The sequence below is a fragment of the Balaenoptera acutorostrata genome, chromosome X (genome assembly GCF_949987535.1).
Source record: "Balaenoptera acutorostrata chromosome X, mBalAcu1.1, whole genome shotgun sequence".
NCBI classification, from domain to species: Eukaryota; Metazoa; Chordata; class Mammalia; order Artiodactyla; family Balaenopteridae; genus Balaenoptera; species Balaenoptera acutorostrata.
Window position 1 is genome coordinate 112,974,121 of NC_080085.1, and position 16,130 is coordinate 112,990,250.

The 16,130-nt window shown below is 47.7% G+C and overlaps 1 protein-coding gene across 2 annotated transcripts; it reads left to right on the plus strand.

Moving 5' to 3' along the window:
- The first annotated feature begins 4,511 nt into the window (after positions 1 to 4,511).
- RAB33A (RAB33A, member RAS oncogene family) lies at positions 4,512 to 15,286 on the plus strand. Of its 2 annotated transcripts, none has more exons than XM_028166177.2 (2): positions 4,512 to 5,229; positions 14,742 to 15,286. In XM_028166177.2, the coding sequence occupies exons 1-2, from the start codon at positions 4,960 to 4,962 to the stop codon at positions 15,195 to 15,197; spliced, it is 726 nt and encodes a 241-aa protein (XP_028021978.1). In that variant the 5' UTR covers positions 4,512 to 4,959; the 3' UTR covers positions 15,198 to 15,286. The 2 variants fall into 2 exon arrangements, with proteins under 2 accessions (XP_028021978.1, XP_007181032.1); XM_007180970.2 differs by having other exon boundaries at positions 4,522 to 5,217.
- Positions 15,287 to 16,130: the final 844 nt, after the last annotated feature.

A 16,130-nucleotide genomic window follows, 5' to 3' on the forward strand; every position in this document is an offset into this window, starting at 1 on the left:
CTGCCGCTGTGTCGATGGCGGGAACCTGTAACGGCACCTCACAAAGCGTGGCCCCAGCACCGCAGTTTGTTCTTCTGTTTTAGGCCACTAATTACTAGGTACTAAGCTTTCCGGGTTCTCTGGCTGTAGTCCACTTCCAGTCTTTCCGTAGGTCCAGCCGGGGGACCTGGCTTCCCAGATTCGGAGTGGACTTCCGTCTTTTACAAATTGCTGGCGCTTTCCCACCCAGCCCCTGTTTGCAGGACAAGTAATCATTCCGCGCTCTCTTTTCCAAATCGCTTTTATATTGTGCAGTTCTGTGTCCTAGATGCTGTACGAGGTGCTGCGGACAGTCTCCTGCTATTATGGCTTCCGTGCTTGAGAGCAAGATGCTGGCAAAAAGAGTTCGTGCTTCACAGACTTTCTGTGCGAGTATTCCTAAGCAGGATTTTAAGAGTTGTGGGAGGAGTAGGGTGAGGGGCTGAGTGTAAATAGGTGTTTTGACTCTACCAAATGTAAGCTAAATTGGAAATAAATTATTGGCTGTATGCAAAACATAACATATGCCTATTTCAAAGTTTTGAGTTACATGTTCATTTAACAGGTATTTATTGAGCACTTGCCACTTGGACTGTGCTATTAAAGGAGCTCTGGGATATGAAAAGTATAGGAAGTGGTCACTGTCTAGTTGGGGAGATGACATATACTGGTCATTTAAATAATAAATAATATCTGATGTAGTGCAAGAGCAAGAGAAAATATGGGATGGAATAGCTAAGGAAGGACTTCATGTAAGAAGTGTTACTTGAGCTGTGTCTTGAAGGATGAGTAGTAAAATTCAAATAGTGGAGGAGAAGGAATGATATTTCAGATGGTGAATACTCTGGGACCAAAGGTAATATTTTCAGTGGTTAAGCACCATTGACTTTGCATCCGGTCTGCCCCAGGTTGAATCCTGGCTCTGCCACTTGGGCAAGTCACTTAACTTGTGCCTCACTTTCCTCTTCTACCAATCTCATAGGGTTGTTATGAAGATTAAATGAGCTAATATTTGTAAAGTATCTTAGAGGAAGCACCATACTGCTTGGAGGTATAAAACAAAACCCAGCACGTTTTCAGGGGACAATGGTAGAGAGTACATACTAGGAAGTAAGTAAGGACAGGTGAATATGGTGGGGCCAGATTTGAACAGGCAAAAGAGTTTGGCCCTAATGTTGTAGGTGATGAAGTTATTATCTTTAGTGGAATAGGGATAGAGAATGAAATTACAAAGTTGTTTTAGGAAGTTTAACCCAGGAAGCAGTATTTATTGGGTGAAAATGATCCAGGGTTCCCTTACTCATTAAGAATAGGTTAATGTTCAGAAGTGCAGGTAGTAGGTGCCTTTTTTTTAAAAATAAACTTATTTATTTTTATTTTTGGCTGCATTGGGTCTTCATTGTTGCACGCGGGCTTTCTCTAGTTGTGGCTAGCAGGGGCTACTCTTTGTTGCAGTGTGCGGGCTTCTCATTGCGGTGGCCTCTCGTTGCAGAGCATGGGCTCTAGGTGTGTGGGCTTCAGTAGTTGTGGCACGTGGGCTCAGTAGTTGTGGCTTGCAGGCTCTAGAGCGCAGGCTCAGTAGCTGTGGCGCACGGGCTTAGTTGCTCCGCGGCATGTGGGATCTTCCTGGACCAGGGCTCAAATCCGTGTCCCTTGCATTGGCAGGTGGATTCTTAACCACTGCGCCACCAGGGAAGTCCCAGTAGTTGCCTTTTAACCTAGTGCTGTTTGGGGGGATAAATATTGAAAATATCAATTCCACAATAAGGTAAAAAATTATTTCTACTTATTTCATATTTTAAAGGTCTTGCAGACATTGAAATTTATTGCTATTTCTAAAAGCCAATAATAAACATGGATTGATTAAATACAAAGTTAATCATATCTGTTGGTGAAAGAAGCTTTGGAAAACACTATCAAAATCATGACGATCAGATACCTATGAAAACAACTGGGTGTATTTGAAAGACAGTCATTTAATGATGCACAATTAACATACAAAAAAGACATTGTACAGCACATTTATTTTTGCAATAGGTACCATGAGGTTTTCTTGTCCTCTTAATAAAAAATTATATTTTATCATTTTGGGTGGCAAAAGCAACTTACACATATTGAATAACTCCAAAAATATAAGTGAAATTTCCCCCAAATCTCACTCCACAGAGTATTTTATTAGGGCATGGGGCCCATTTTGATATACCACATTTCCAGAAATCAGTGTTTCTACCTTACAAATATAATGTGAACTCTCAGACTCAGTGACAAGTTTTTGCTCGGAGCATATGTCTAAATAATCTTATGTGGATGTAATATTTTTTTATATCTCCCAGAAAGTTAGCATTAATTATGGCTATGAATTAGCAAAGCTTCTTTTCACTCTTTTTTTTTTTTTTGGCTGTGTTGGGTCTTCGTTGCTGCACGCGGGCTTTCTCTAGTTGCAGCGAGCAGGGGCTATTCTTCATTGCCGTGCGTGGGCTTCTCATTGCGGTGGCTTCTCTTGTTGTGGAGCACGGGCTCTAGGCGCGCGGGCTTCAGTAGTTGTACCACGCGGGCTCAGTGGTTGTGGCTTGTGGGCTCTAGAGCGCAGGCTCGGTAGTTGTGGCGCACAGGCTTAGTTGCTCCGCGGCATGTGGGATCTTCCTGGCCCAGGGCTCGAACCTGTGTCCCCTGCATTGGCAGGCGGTTTCTTAACCACTGCACCACCAGGGAAGCCCTTCTTTTCACTCTTACCTACTGGATATGCCTAATTAATAGTTACCTTTTTTTAAAAATAGCTACTCTTCTGTAGATAATGATCACCAGGAGCATTAGCTTCAAATTCAGAGGAGAATGATTCGGCCAACTATTATCTAGACATCAACCAATCAAAAACAAAATACTGTACAATGAGGATTACTGTTCACACTGGACAATGATAATTGGTATTCATAATGATGACCTTCGATTAGCCAACTAAGATTAAATCCTTCTCGAGGTTTAATATTGAATAGTATAATCTAGGGTTTTAGAAATGGGTGACCCACGTATATGCTAAAAGAGTTAGCTATAAATATATCTGCTAACTCAGCTTAAAAAGCTTCTTAACTAGAAGACCCCATTTTCCCAGCCATTTTGAGTAACTTGCACTTGGCTGAGCAGTCACATTCCAGTTTGCTTACAGATCTATCGCTGATGCACTGAATTGTTTTCCTCATAGTGGGAATGGATTTAGTCATATTTGTCTCTTCTGCAGCTCAGCCTCACACACAAATAAGATGGTAACTCACGTGTGCTGCTGGAATCCCTGACCTTGATGGCGTTAGCAAATAACTCATACGTCGGTGCTATTGGTATGTGTCAATATTACCTTAGCTTATGAAATATGTGGGAGGAGGGATAGAGTCTTAAAAGCAAACATAAACGGGCACATTTTATTGTATGTAAATTGTACCTCAGCAGAGTTGATTTCAAACAAATTCTGAACCTGCAAATCACTTTCGGCAGAGGGAATACTGGTCTTGACCAAGATGTGTGATGCTTATTAAGCCTTGGGAAGCTGCCCCCTAACACCGTAAGAAAGTTCTGTTCATTTATCATCTTCCAAGCATAACCTAGGCTTCTGGCAAATTAGACCCAACCACTTTGTTCTACATTCAGTTGCAGAGGGGTGAACGCTCCTAGGGGTTTCTAATTCCTTTTGAAACTCCACCATTCTGGAAGGATTTATGATTATATGGAGGGCTCGGGAATGCAACACACTGTGAGGTTTATGCCATGTCCCAAGATCCCTCCACCTGGACCTGTAATGGTTAGCCCCGGAAACAAAGTCCCCTTTTGCTGAAGCTGCCACCACCAGCTTCCCCCTTCTTCTACCCCATGTTCGGCCCTCTCCCGTGGCGGGCCTTCCCCATTGGCCAGACAAACACAACCGACTGCGGCAGCCAATGGGAGCCACTCTCCTGAACATTCAGAGGATGGGTGCTCGTGGTGTGATGAGGGGAGGTTGGCGCCTGGCACGCGCCCCCCTACATCTGACAAGTCTGTGACAGAAACACTAACTCCCCCTACACACGCACACCCGTGCCCCTGCCTACCTCTCGCAGCTGCGCGGACCCCCATAACCCACAGCGTGTCTTGGCAGCGCCCTCCCCGGCTCCTTGGAGCGCGCGAGCGCACCTGCTTTCTCAATAAGACAGAGCATCGTTTTATCCTAAGGCTTGGGAGGGGGCTGCGGAGGCGCGGCGCAGCTGCCGGCCGCTTGGTGAAGGCGGTGAAGGAGGTATCTCTGCCCCGCACCCCACCCCCGCCGAGTAGTGTCGCTCCGAGGCCGAGGTGCTCCAGAGATGCCTGAGGGTGCAGCTCTCTTTGTCCTCCCCAGCTGTGCCCGCTGACCCCGTGCGCTCCAAGAAAGTGGGGGTGGGGAGCCCGAAACCTATAAACCTATAAAATAAATGGGGGCAAGGAGAAAAGAAGACCATCCTGGGGTGGTGTGTGCGGCTCTCCCCACCCACCCTTTCCTCCTTAGGCTTCCTCCCTCCGGTGTGTCCCTGGAGTCCAGGCAGGGGAGGGTCTAGGTGAAGGTGCGGTGGCGGCAGCGGCGGCCTGGGGAGCGCGGTAGGATCGCACGCCCGAGCGTCCCGTCCCAGCGCACAGGCGCAAGGAGAACGCTTGCCCACTCTCCTCCATCTCTCCTCCCCTCCCTGGCTTTTGTGTCGCTGTCTCAGAGCTGCTAGGAGGGTGCGCTGGAGGAGGGGGGGGCTGGGGTGAGAGGCACCCCCTTCACGCGCGCGCGCGCACACGTTGCTGGCGCACGCACACACGCGCGGATACAGACACGCACGCACACACACACATATACACACACGCACAAAGCTCGCTCGCCTCGAGCGCACTAACGTGGCCGTTTTCTTTGTGTGGAGCCCTCGAGGGGGGTTGGGGCCCGGGTCCGGTCCGGGGGAGATGGCGCAGCCCATCCTGGGCCATGGGAACTTGCAACCCGCCTCGGCCGCTGGCCTGGCGTCCCTGGAGCTGGACTCGTCGCTGGACCAGTACGTGCAGATTCGCATCTTCAAAATCATCGTGATTGGGGACTCCAACGTGGGCAAGACCTGCCTGACCTTCCGCTTCTGCGGGGGGACCTTCCCGGACAAGACTGAGGCCACCATCGGCGTGGACTTCAGGGAGAAGACCGTGGAAATCGAGGGCGAGAAGATCAAGGTGATCCAGACGGTCAGGTCCGGGAAGGGAGGGATCTGGGAGGGGGCCTTGCCAGAGGCGTTGCTCTAGTGGTTGTAAATGTCCAGCGCGTGGCTGTGTCGCCGCTTGCTGAGCCCAAGACCCTTGGCACGTCCTCATCCCCTTCGCCTCTCTCAGTGGCCCAGTACCCACCTCACCCGTTTTTTGAGGACGGGCGGGAGTGGTTGCATTCATGCCCTTTGCCCCTGCCTGACAGCTCCCGGTAGGAAAAGCCTGTTTGATCCTATCCTTGACCCTGAGCTGGGAGCAGCGGCACCTGTGGGCAGAGGGCGGTATGAGGGATCTCCGTCCTGGTCTGTGGGATGGATCCCAAAGCGCTTTACACATCTTGAGGTCCCTTCTACCTCGTGGGTGCCAATAGGTTGCAAAAACCTGCTTTGGCTAAGCCCCCAGGCCTTGCGGGGGTGGGGGGAGATGGAAATCCATAGAGAATGAAAGCTGCTTTATTTTAAATTACAAGTTATAATTAAGTTTAAGGCTGATTTGGAATAGGAGTGGTGTGGGGTGCTTCTGGCACAAAGCCATGAGCCCTTTTAACGAAATTGAGACAGGGTTACCTGCCAACACTTCATAATAGATAAAACTAGTTCTTTTGGAAAGTACCCCTTAAATGATATCTTCTTTATTTGTCTGGGTACCTAATGCCCGTTACTCATTCTGTTGGTATTGTCTTCAGCAGGCCTTTGTAAAAATGCAGAGCAACTTATCTGAGGGCTAAGGAAAGTGTCTTGGTGCCCCCCTCTCTTTAGTTTGTCAAGTAGGCTAAGTACAGATATTCTTGTCTGACCATTTGTGCTCACTTTTGGTTCAGAAAAGGTAGAAACTCGATAGGACAGTAATATTTCAATGTGCAGAGGACGGAGGGAGGGAGGACATGGCAAGGGCAGCTTCATGTGTCAGAGGAGCAGAGGGGGCAGGGTTATGGGCAGGAAAGCCACCTCAGAAGGCACTGGGCACTAAAGACCAACTTCTTTAGACCCACAGCTGGCCTTTTCTTAATTCTTTTTGTCTTTTAATTAATTAATTAATTAATTAATTAATTAATTTTTGGCTGAGTTGAGGCTTTGTTGCTGCGCGCGGGCTTTCTCTAGTTGCGGCGAGCGGGAGCTACTCTTCCTGCAGTGCACAGGCTTCTCATTGTGGTGGCCTCTCTTGTGGAGCACCAGCTCTAGGCGTGTGGGCTTCAGTAGTTGTGGCATGCAGGCTCAGTAGTTGTGGCTCACGGGCTCTAGAGCACAGGCTCAGCAGTTGTGGCGCATTTGGCTTAGTTGCTCTGTGGCATGTGGGATCCTCCCGGACCAGGGCTCGAACTCATGTACCCTGCATTGGCAGTTGGACTCTTAACCACTGTGCCACCAGGGAAGTCCCACAGCTGGCCTTTTCTTGAGCCTATGGTCGGACACTTTCGGGTGAAGGTAACCCTCCCTCCTGCTGGGTAAACAGCCCCAATGACCACAGGGCCTCTCTTCTGAGTGATGTGGAGAGAAGGACTGAGTAACTGAGGAGAATGATGCAATGCTCTAAACTGTACAAGATTCCTGACTCCTTCATTATTAAAATGAATGTGTTTTAAAATGGCTTCAGAGACCAGGCCAAGGCAATAGATGTCAGGAAGATGGGCAGCTCAGTATTGGTAAGGGAGTGCTCTTGAAAACAACTGAGACCCAGGATCAGGAAGATAGGGCACTGTTTGGAAACCGTGATATTTTTTGCCCCTCGCATTTTGGAGGGAATTGCTACATTTCCTTTTAAAAGTCAAAGTAGGTATCTGTCTCCATCCTTTCCTAGGGCTCTTATGTCAATATCTGCTTGGCTAGGACTTCTTTAATGTAACATTGTAAGACTCTGGCATTTCTAAAACATGCCTTCTAAAATCCAAAATAGAAATGTACTTATGGATGTGCTCTTAAACCCTCAAAACCTTTTGAATTTAATGCTATCGCTTGTTTAAAATTGTGTCACATTGAGCCAACGAATCCTCTGGATTTAAGAGAGGGGGAAATAAGTCCCCTTGAAATTTAGATGGAGGAAAAAGGAAGCGTTTGGGAGTTTAGGGAAGGAGAACAGGGGGAGAGGAGAGGAGGAAGCCAGAAAGTGGGAGGTGAAAACGAGTGGAAGAGGGTCACTACCCAATGGCCTTGGGGAAATTTTGCAAAGATTCCTTCCCTTCTAACACCCAGTACTTGATCAAACTGGATTTTACAGTCTATGCCAAAGATTCCGGACTTTTTCCCAGAGGGCAGAGCCTGTGACAATGTGACTCACTAGAAACAGAGCCCAGCACAGCACCACGTGCAGATAAGTGCTTAACACAGGCTTTTTTGGGAAGATGATATTTTCAAGAGGGCAAAACCTTGTGACACTGCTCATGGAGGAGCCCTCTGAGTGCAGATTCTGAAGGAGCTCAGGGTGGGGTGTGGGCGCAGCGGGATGGGGACCCTGCCTCTGGCAAAGCTGCTGCAAGCTCAGGGCCCCAGCCAGCAGGCAAGACCAGCATGTCCTTGGGGAGATGGCAGAGAATGGCAGCTAGCAAATGAGCTCCATAGGAGATGATTTTGCCCCATACTCCGGCTGGCCTGAAGTTTCTCAAGGAACAGGTACCAAAATCACGCTAGGAGGTGACTGCTTTTGGGGAAGAGAGAAAAGTCCCCAGGCTGAGGTGGCCCTAGACCACAGCCAGCGAGAGAAGGCTGTCAGGCTCTAAAATGCCAGTGTTCACAGGAGAGTGGCAGAGAGGTCTCAGCAAGCTCTTCTCTCAGTTCAAGAGTAGGGTGTGGCCTCTCCTGGGCTGCCCCCCTGTGTCCCAGGGTGGCACATACTGTCAACCCCTGCAGGGGGACGACTAATTTAGCATATTTGGAGCTACTGTCTTAATTACCAGGGCCATCCCTAGGGCCTTGAAGCCCCATTTGGTGTCTCCAATCAATGTGTCCCCCATGCCCTCACAAGATTTATAATCCAGTATTTCCTGGTTCACAAGAACATCAAGAAAAGCCTACAACGAGTAGGCAATAATCATAATAACAACAACAAGTTCTATTTATTGAAGAAGCAAAGAGCACAGGCTAGGCACTTTCCATGCACTATCTTATTTGATCTTCTCAGCAACCCTATGAAATTAGGACTATTATTACCATTCTTGTTTTAGAGATAAGGAGACCAAAGTTAGAGAGATTAAATAATTTGCCCCAAGGTACGTGGATCTGAGCTTCAGTCTTTGACTCTTGTGCCCAAGCACTTCGCCATCTCACTATCCTGCCTTCCCCGTGACAGGGCCAGGATTTCAACCTAGATGCCGAGCTCATGCTCTTTCCTACTGCTCTCTCCTCTAGCGGGGCAGTATCTGGTTGGGGGGCATTGTGCTCAGGGCGAGGTGGCATGCCAGGCAACCAGCCTTATGGTCTCTTCTAGGCCAGGGGCCCAGGGTTTCAGCCTCAGAACCCAGGAGCCTTCAAGATGTCACCTTCAGCTGCACCCCAGACATTGAGCCGGGTTTTACTTTTTGCACCTTGACGGTCTCACCTTGGGTATGAGAATCAGAGGATGTTCAGAGATGGAAGAGACCTTAGAGCATCTCTAATCTGACTTCCTTATTTTACAGAGAGGAAACTGAGGCTCAGAGAGGGAGCGTGACTTGCTCAAGATCACCCAGGGCCCGGCCTACAACTCAGGTCTCCTATTCCCTTTTCAGTGCTCTTTCCACACACCATGCTGCCTGGCTTAGAAGAGCATGTAAATCCCCACTCTGGGCCAGCCCCATCGTCCATCCAACCCACAAAGTTACCTGTGACAGGGACATGGTGAGACATCATATGGGAAAGCTGACAGTCCTTCCTGACATCAGCCTAGGAAGGATGGAGGCCTCCCCCAATCCCCAAAGGCAGGGTGGAGCTTCCCTTAATGACCATTAAGTGTCTGTCACCTTACAGGTTTAGCTAAATATTGCGCCTGTCTCAGTCTAAAACATTGGAAAATGCCAACTGGGGCGTGTGTTTGGGGGTGGGCAGGTAGTAGAGGGGAGGCTCAGTTCTAATTTTTGAGCCATTCCTTGTAAATTTTCATGCAAGCACCCCCTGCCGTCCAGTTGGGTTCCTCCTATAGCCTGGGCACCCCCTCTGCCCCAGCACTCCAGACCAGGCACGCTGCAGGACAGCCGAGGCTGTGGGCAGGTGCCGCTCAGGATTGTGGATTTCTCTTCCTCCGCTGATCACTTGGAAAAACACCTTCGTGTGTTACATTACCGAGTGGCTGAGCTAAGCGTTCCCTCGGAAGCTGCCCGCAGTCAGAATGACATCATGTCTTCCTTAGGGCTTCTGAGCTTCCATCTCCTGCCAGTTAGCTGAATGGTTAATTATCCAGCAGTTTTGTTGTTTCTCTGTCTCCCTTGCTGCCTCTCTTGCTGTGGGTGAGTTTCTCTTTGTCGTCCTCCTTTGCCATTCTCTGTGTCAGCCTGGTGTGTGAACGTGGTGTATCTTAGATGCAGATGGGACAGCCAGCTAGCTGAAGAAAGATTTATCTTAAACTTTTCCCGTCATCCACTCGGGCATCCTCCAAAGGTTACAGATGTATTTTCTCTCTTTTTCCACTTCTACCCCCGCTCCACCAGCCTCCAACAAAAGGACATTCATGCCTTATCTGTAGAAAGACGCCAGATGTCTTCCCTAGGGATAAGAAATACCCATGTCAGCTAAGAGCACGTGCAGGGGGGAGGGACTTGCCGAAGCCTGCTCAGGCAGCGGTAGCCCCAGGAAAATGGTTTACAAGGCTAGATTTATCTTTGGCAGCTCCCCACCCTGTGCCCCTTGACTCTCCAGAGTCCCTGTCACTTTGGGCCTGCCCCCAGCCACCCATGGCATGTTGCTGGCCTTCCTCTCTCTTCCCCCTCCCCACTGACTGTGTTTGCCTTGGCTCTATCTCATCATCAAGAAGCCAAGCTTGGACTTCCCTGGCGAGCCAGTGGTTAAGACTCCACGCTTCCAATGCAGGGGACACAGGTTCAATCCCTGGTCGGGGCAGAAGGATCCCATATGCTGTGTGGTGCAGCCAAAAAAAGAAGCCAAGCTTTCTGCGCTTTCCAGGATGAGAACCAGCAGATCCAAGGAGCAGTGCTACCAGGACAGGGCTCATGGGCCCTCTGAGACGATGGCAACAGCTAATATTTGCAGAGCACTTTATATTGTGCAAAAGCTCTTCCTCGCATGTTATTTCATTTGGCTGGTCATTGACTCAGCTACAAAGCTGAGGGGCTAGAACCCGGCTTTCCCAATTCCACATCTACTGCTGCGTTTCCAACAGCGCCAGCTCGATTAGCTGTCTGGCCAGACTTGATGGTGGCGGTTTCAGGCCAGGGACGAAGCGGGAGTGTATTAGGCACTGTGTCCTGTACTTACGAGGAATGCTACCAGATTGCTGTGTTTATCCTTAGTTTCCAGAGGAGGACACTGAAGATAAAGTAACCTGACTGAGGACACCTAACTAGTAGGACGTGATTGGGTTGAGATTTGCACCCTAGTTGGTTTGACTCCACTATACCCCACTGGCCCTTCGGGAGAAAAGAGGGTCCTGGGGGCATGTGTGTGGCTAAGGGGCAGGCGTCAGATGCAGTGCCCACAGGAAGGGAGGACTGGGTGAGGGAGCGCCAGCTGCCAAAGGGAGAGGAGATGCTTTCATTGTCCGACAGAGGCCAGGGGTTTATGAGGATGCTGAGAAGGACAGGGACACTAAACCCAGAAACAAAATGAGGTCAGTCGTGTTCCAGCGAGCCTGACTGCCGTGCTCTCCCTTCGTGATAGCTCTTGAGGCCACAGCATTGGCTCTTCTGATTCTCTGCTGTGAGCAGCCTGCTTCCTGGCTCCCCTCTCACCACAGACAGGGGTGCAAAGAACTTGGGGTGGGGTTTCTAAAGAGCTGGAATGAGAGCAGTCGTTGAAATTCTGAGCCTCCGAATAAAAGCTTCAAGGCTCCCCAGGCACTGGAAAGGCAAAGGAGGTCTCCAGCAGAGAGGGCCCTCCCTGCAGTTCTGGCAGCTTGGGTAGCGTGCATAATTCTGAAGCCATAGAAAAGCCAAACAGCCAAACTACTCAGCACCAAACACCTCATACACTCCCACCCACGTTCCTGCTAGTGGCAGGTATTTTTAGAGTCCTGAGCTCATGGTGTTAAAGCATCTGCCACATGCCTGAGGGCTGGTAGGCATTCAGCCTTACTCAGAGGCAAGAGTTACGACTACCGGAGGGTGGGGGTGGGAGCCAAGTGGTAATGATATTCTCGCAGGATACCTGCCCTCTTCCCACTGACCTCCATTCCTTTCCTGGCCTGCTGTCCTCTTTCTTCCTGCTCAGAGCACCAGAGAGGTGGAAGAAATGAAAATCTCTTCTGTCTCTGCTTGCCGAAGCAAATCAGCCTTTGAGGACTTATGTTTTTCTGGGTAACCAAAGTCGAATGTTGTCTCTGAAATCACCTTGGCAGGTACCTAGGATGCCAGACAGTAGTTTTGCTGGCTCAGGCCAATACTGCTTTTTGATCACGATGACGATATTGATGACAAGCATGATGACGAGTGATCTGATGCAGAAAAAGACTGCTTACAGTCTAGCTGGAGGAATGCCAAGAACACTGATGAAACGACTAGAGAACAAATAAATATATTCTAAATGGTGTGGTGCAGACTCAAAGTGCGATAGGAATGCCTAAGGAAAGAGAATTGAAGAAAAGTTGGAGAAGGTTTTAGGAAGAAGGTGCAGTGTGAGCCGAGCCTGGAAGAATGGGTGAGCTTTGGATAGAGCAATGAGGGGGCAACCACCAAAGGTACAGAGGAGAGAATGAAGCAGGTGCAGCTGAGTAGTTGGAAACCAGGTTGGGTGGGGTCCGATTATGGCAGACAGAAATGTTTCCATTTTGATGCCACATGCAGTAGAGGGCTATCGGAATTGGCGGAAGAGGAGGGTGACATGCTGATGCAAGCAGGGATTTAGGAAGGCTAGTTTGAAAGCAGTGTGCAAGAGGCACTGGAGTGGAGACGTCTAGAATCCGAAAGACTTTGCTGTAGTCCAGGGGTGAGGAGAGGAGAGTCTGACCAAGAGACATGGAAATCTAAATAGAAGAAGGAGATGAATTCGAATGTCGTGCCAAAGGAACATGGCGGCCATCTCCATTGAGGAGATGAAGGGAAGCCTGGACAATGAAAACTGATGTTCACAATGATGACTCTGGGGCCCTGTAAGATCTTCATTCAGCAAAGGGATTTAATTACTAGATTATACTTACTGACTGCTAACTCCAAATAAAGGCTATACTTCGTTTTAAGAACCATAGTAGTCAATTAGTGACCATAATCACATTTTCTTTCATAACTGAAAATTGTATAAGGCGTTGGGACCATCGTTCTCAGCATGATTTCTCTTGTCCAAGACTTTGGATGTATAACGGGAAATAGATTGGGCTGAATGTGTTTAGACTCCAGAGTATCCCCTGGGAGTTGTATTTTTACATATGTTACTGATTGGCCTTATCCCAAAAGCTGAGATGCAGAAGAAAAATCCAGCGAGCTAAATTACCTTTTACATAACAAAGAAATGAACTTAAAATAAATTGAGCCACACGGTGAGATTTTAACACTAACTTTGTTTTCTTTAAAAAGTCATAAAAAAACCCCCAAACCAAACCAAACCAAACAAAAAAAACCAAAGTGATGTATGCATGCAGTAGAAAATTTGGAAGATCCAAAAAAAAAAAAGGGCTTCCCTGGTGGCGCAGTGATTGAGAATCTGCCTGCCGATGCAGGGGACACGGGTTCGAGCCCTGGTCTGGGAAGATCCCACATGCCGCGGAGCAACTAAGCCCGTGAGCCACAATTACTGAGCCTGCGCGTCTGGAGTCTGTGCTCTGCAACAAGAGAGGCCGCGATAGTGAGAGGCCTGCGCACCGCGATGAAGAGTGGCCCCCGCTTGCCGCAACTAGAGAAGGCCCTCGCGCAGAAACGAAGACCCAACACAGCCATAAATAAATAAATAAATAAATAAATAAATAATTTTTTAAAAATACAAAAAAAGAGAAGAAAGTAAATATCACCTAAGTTCCACTGTTCATAAATAACCATTAATGTCCTGGCATATACACTTCCAGTCCTATGCATTTGTCTATGTTTAACTTTTTTAAAAAAAATTGGGACCATAGCATATGAAGAATTTTGTTTCCTACTTTTTTCACTTACTTATATTTTATGAGCATTTTCTACACCATTTATTCTATGAAAAGGTTATTTTAATGGCTGCATAATAGCCCATTGTATAGATATATATTGGGTTGGCCAAAAAGTTCATTCAGGTTTTTCATAACATTATATGGAAAACCCCAAACGAAATTTTTGGCCAACCCAATACATACATTTTAGCTGCTCCTCTCCTAGTGAACATTTAGGTTGTTTCCTGTTTTTTTGTTTTTTTTTTTTAAGTGATTAAGATCTTTGTGCAGAATTTTGACCACATATCTCTTTTTTTCTTTTTTTGCTCCCCCCCGTTTTATTGAGATATAATTGACGTACATCACTGTATAAGGTTAAGGTGTGCAGCATAATGGTTTGAGTTACATATATTGTGAAATAATTACCACAGTAAATTTAGTGAGCACCCATCATCTCATACAGATACAATAAAAAGAAAAAGCCAAAAAAAGAAACAGTTTTTCCTTGTGATGAGAATTCTTACGATTTATTCTCTTAACAACTTTCATATATATTATACAGCAGTGGTAACTATGGTCATCATGCTGTATATTATACCCCAAGTACTTATTTACGTTATCTGCTATTTCTTTTTTTTATATATAAATTTCTTCATTTCATTCCATTTCTTTTTTTTAAATTTTAATTAATTAATTAATTAATTATGGCTGTGTTGGGTCTTCGTTTCTCTGCAAGGGCTTTCTCTAGTTGTGGCAAGCGGGGGCCACTCTTCATCGCGGTGCGCGGACCTCTCACTATCGCGGCCTCTCTTGTTGCGGAGCACAGGCTCCAGACGCGCAGGCTCAGCAATTGTGGCTCACGGGCCCAGTCGCTCCGCGGCATGTGGGATCCTCCCAGACCAGGGCTCGAACCTGTGTCCCCTGCATTGGCAGGCAGACTCTCAACCACTGCACCACCAGGGAAGCCCTGCTATTTCTTTTGTATAGATTTCTGGAAGTGGGATTCTAGGCTCTAAGAGTTTTGTACATTTTTAAGGTTTTTGATAATATTGCCAAATTGCCCTCCAGGAAAGTTGACCGATTTACATTCCAGTTTTTCAACTAAAAACCTTAAGAAAGACTTAATAAACCTTGAAAGAAACTTCTCTCTATATGTTGATAAGTCCATTCTGCCAATTTGTCGAAGAACCACTTCCTGTGTCAGGGCTTGTCACCTCATTTTTATAATGCCACAGAACCATGTTTTCTCCTATCTGTTCATGTTTCGTTTTCTGACTCCAAATACGGGTCTTTGTATCTTCCAGGTTCAGGTGTGGGACACCGCCGGTCAGGAACGCTTCCGAAAAAGCATGGTCGAGCATTACTACCGCAATGTGCATGCCGTGGTCTTTGTCTATGACGTCACCAAGATGACATCCTTCACCAACCTCAAAATGTGGATCCAAGAATGCAATGGGCATGCCGTGCCTCCACTAGTCCCGAAGGTGCTTGTGGGCAACAAGTGTGACTTGAGGGAACAGATCCAGGTGCCCTCCAACTTAGCCCTGAAATTTGCCGATGCCCACAACATGCTCTTATTTGAGACATCGGCCAAGGACCCCAAAGAGAGCCAGAACGTGGAATCAATTTTCATGTGCCTGGCTTGCCGATTGAAGGCTCAGAAATCCCTGCTCTATCGTGATGCTGAGAGGCAGCAGGGGAAGGTGCAGAAACTGGAGTTCCCACAGGAAGCTAACAGTAAAACTTCCTGTCCCTGCTGAAACCAAACGGTGTAAATACAAGAGCAATTATCACTGGAGGTTTTTTTCTTTCCCTTTTTTCCGTGCCTGTGTAACACTGACACCTGCTTGTTTCCATACAAATTGATATTAAAATAAAATTTGTATAGATTATCATATGCCTTCATGCCTTGCTTTCCTCCAAGAAGACATTTCTGATTGTGATGAGTGGAAGAGGCAGCTCGCCCTACTAGAAAGGCACACTCCCTACCAGCCTTCTACGCTGCCTGAAATGCTCATCCTTTGAGTCACTTCTTCAGGACTAATTCATTCTCTCACATGATGTCATCAGTGGGCAGAAACACCCGGAGGGGGTGGAATACAGGACAGGTATGTGGTTCTAGAGAGCCAGTGCAGGCGGAGGGATAGAGAAGTTTTGAGAGCAGACATTGACTCATCATTATTTCCTAGGTTCCTTGGATGTCGAGAGTAGGCTGCTCTCTTATTTCCCAAAATTTAAAAATAAAAATACAGGTTGCCCAGGCTTCCCTGGTGGCGCAGTGGTTGAGAATCTGCCTGCTAATGCACGGGACATGGGTTCGAGCCCCGGTCTGGGCAGATCCCACATGCCGCCAAGCAACTAGGCCCGTGAGCCACAACTACTGAGCCTGCGCTCCACAACAAGAGAGGCCGCGATAGTGAGAGGCCCGTGCACCGCGATGAAGAGTGGCCCCCGCTTGCCGCAACTAGAGAAAGCCCTCGCACAGAAACGAAGACCCAACACAGCCAAAAATAAATAAATTTATATATACAAAATATATATATATAGGTTGCCCAACAGGCCCAGTTCCTTCCAACGCCGTTAGCTCCTGCTTCCCCATTTTTCACCAAGTAGCCCCTGATACCAAAAGTATTTCTTTCCCCCTGCCCTTTCTTGAAGAGGGCAGGGTTCAAGCTAACATAGGTCTATGATGC

Bases quoted from the DNA above. Each gene is read 5' to 3' on its own strand.
- RAB33A (XM_028166177.2), top strand. From the start codon at position 4,960: ATGGCGCAGCCCATCCTGGGCCATGGGAACTTGCAACCCGCCTCGGCC. The intron at 5,230-14,741 runs GTCAGGTCCGGG...TGTATCTTCCAG, and splicing joins AGATCAAGGTGATCCAGACG to GTTCAGGTGTGGGACACCGC.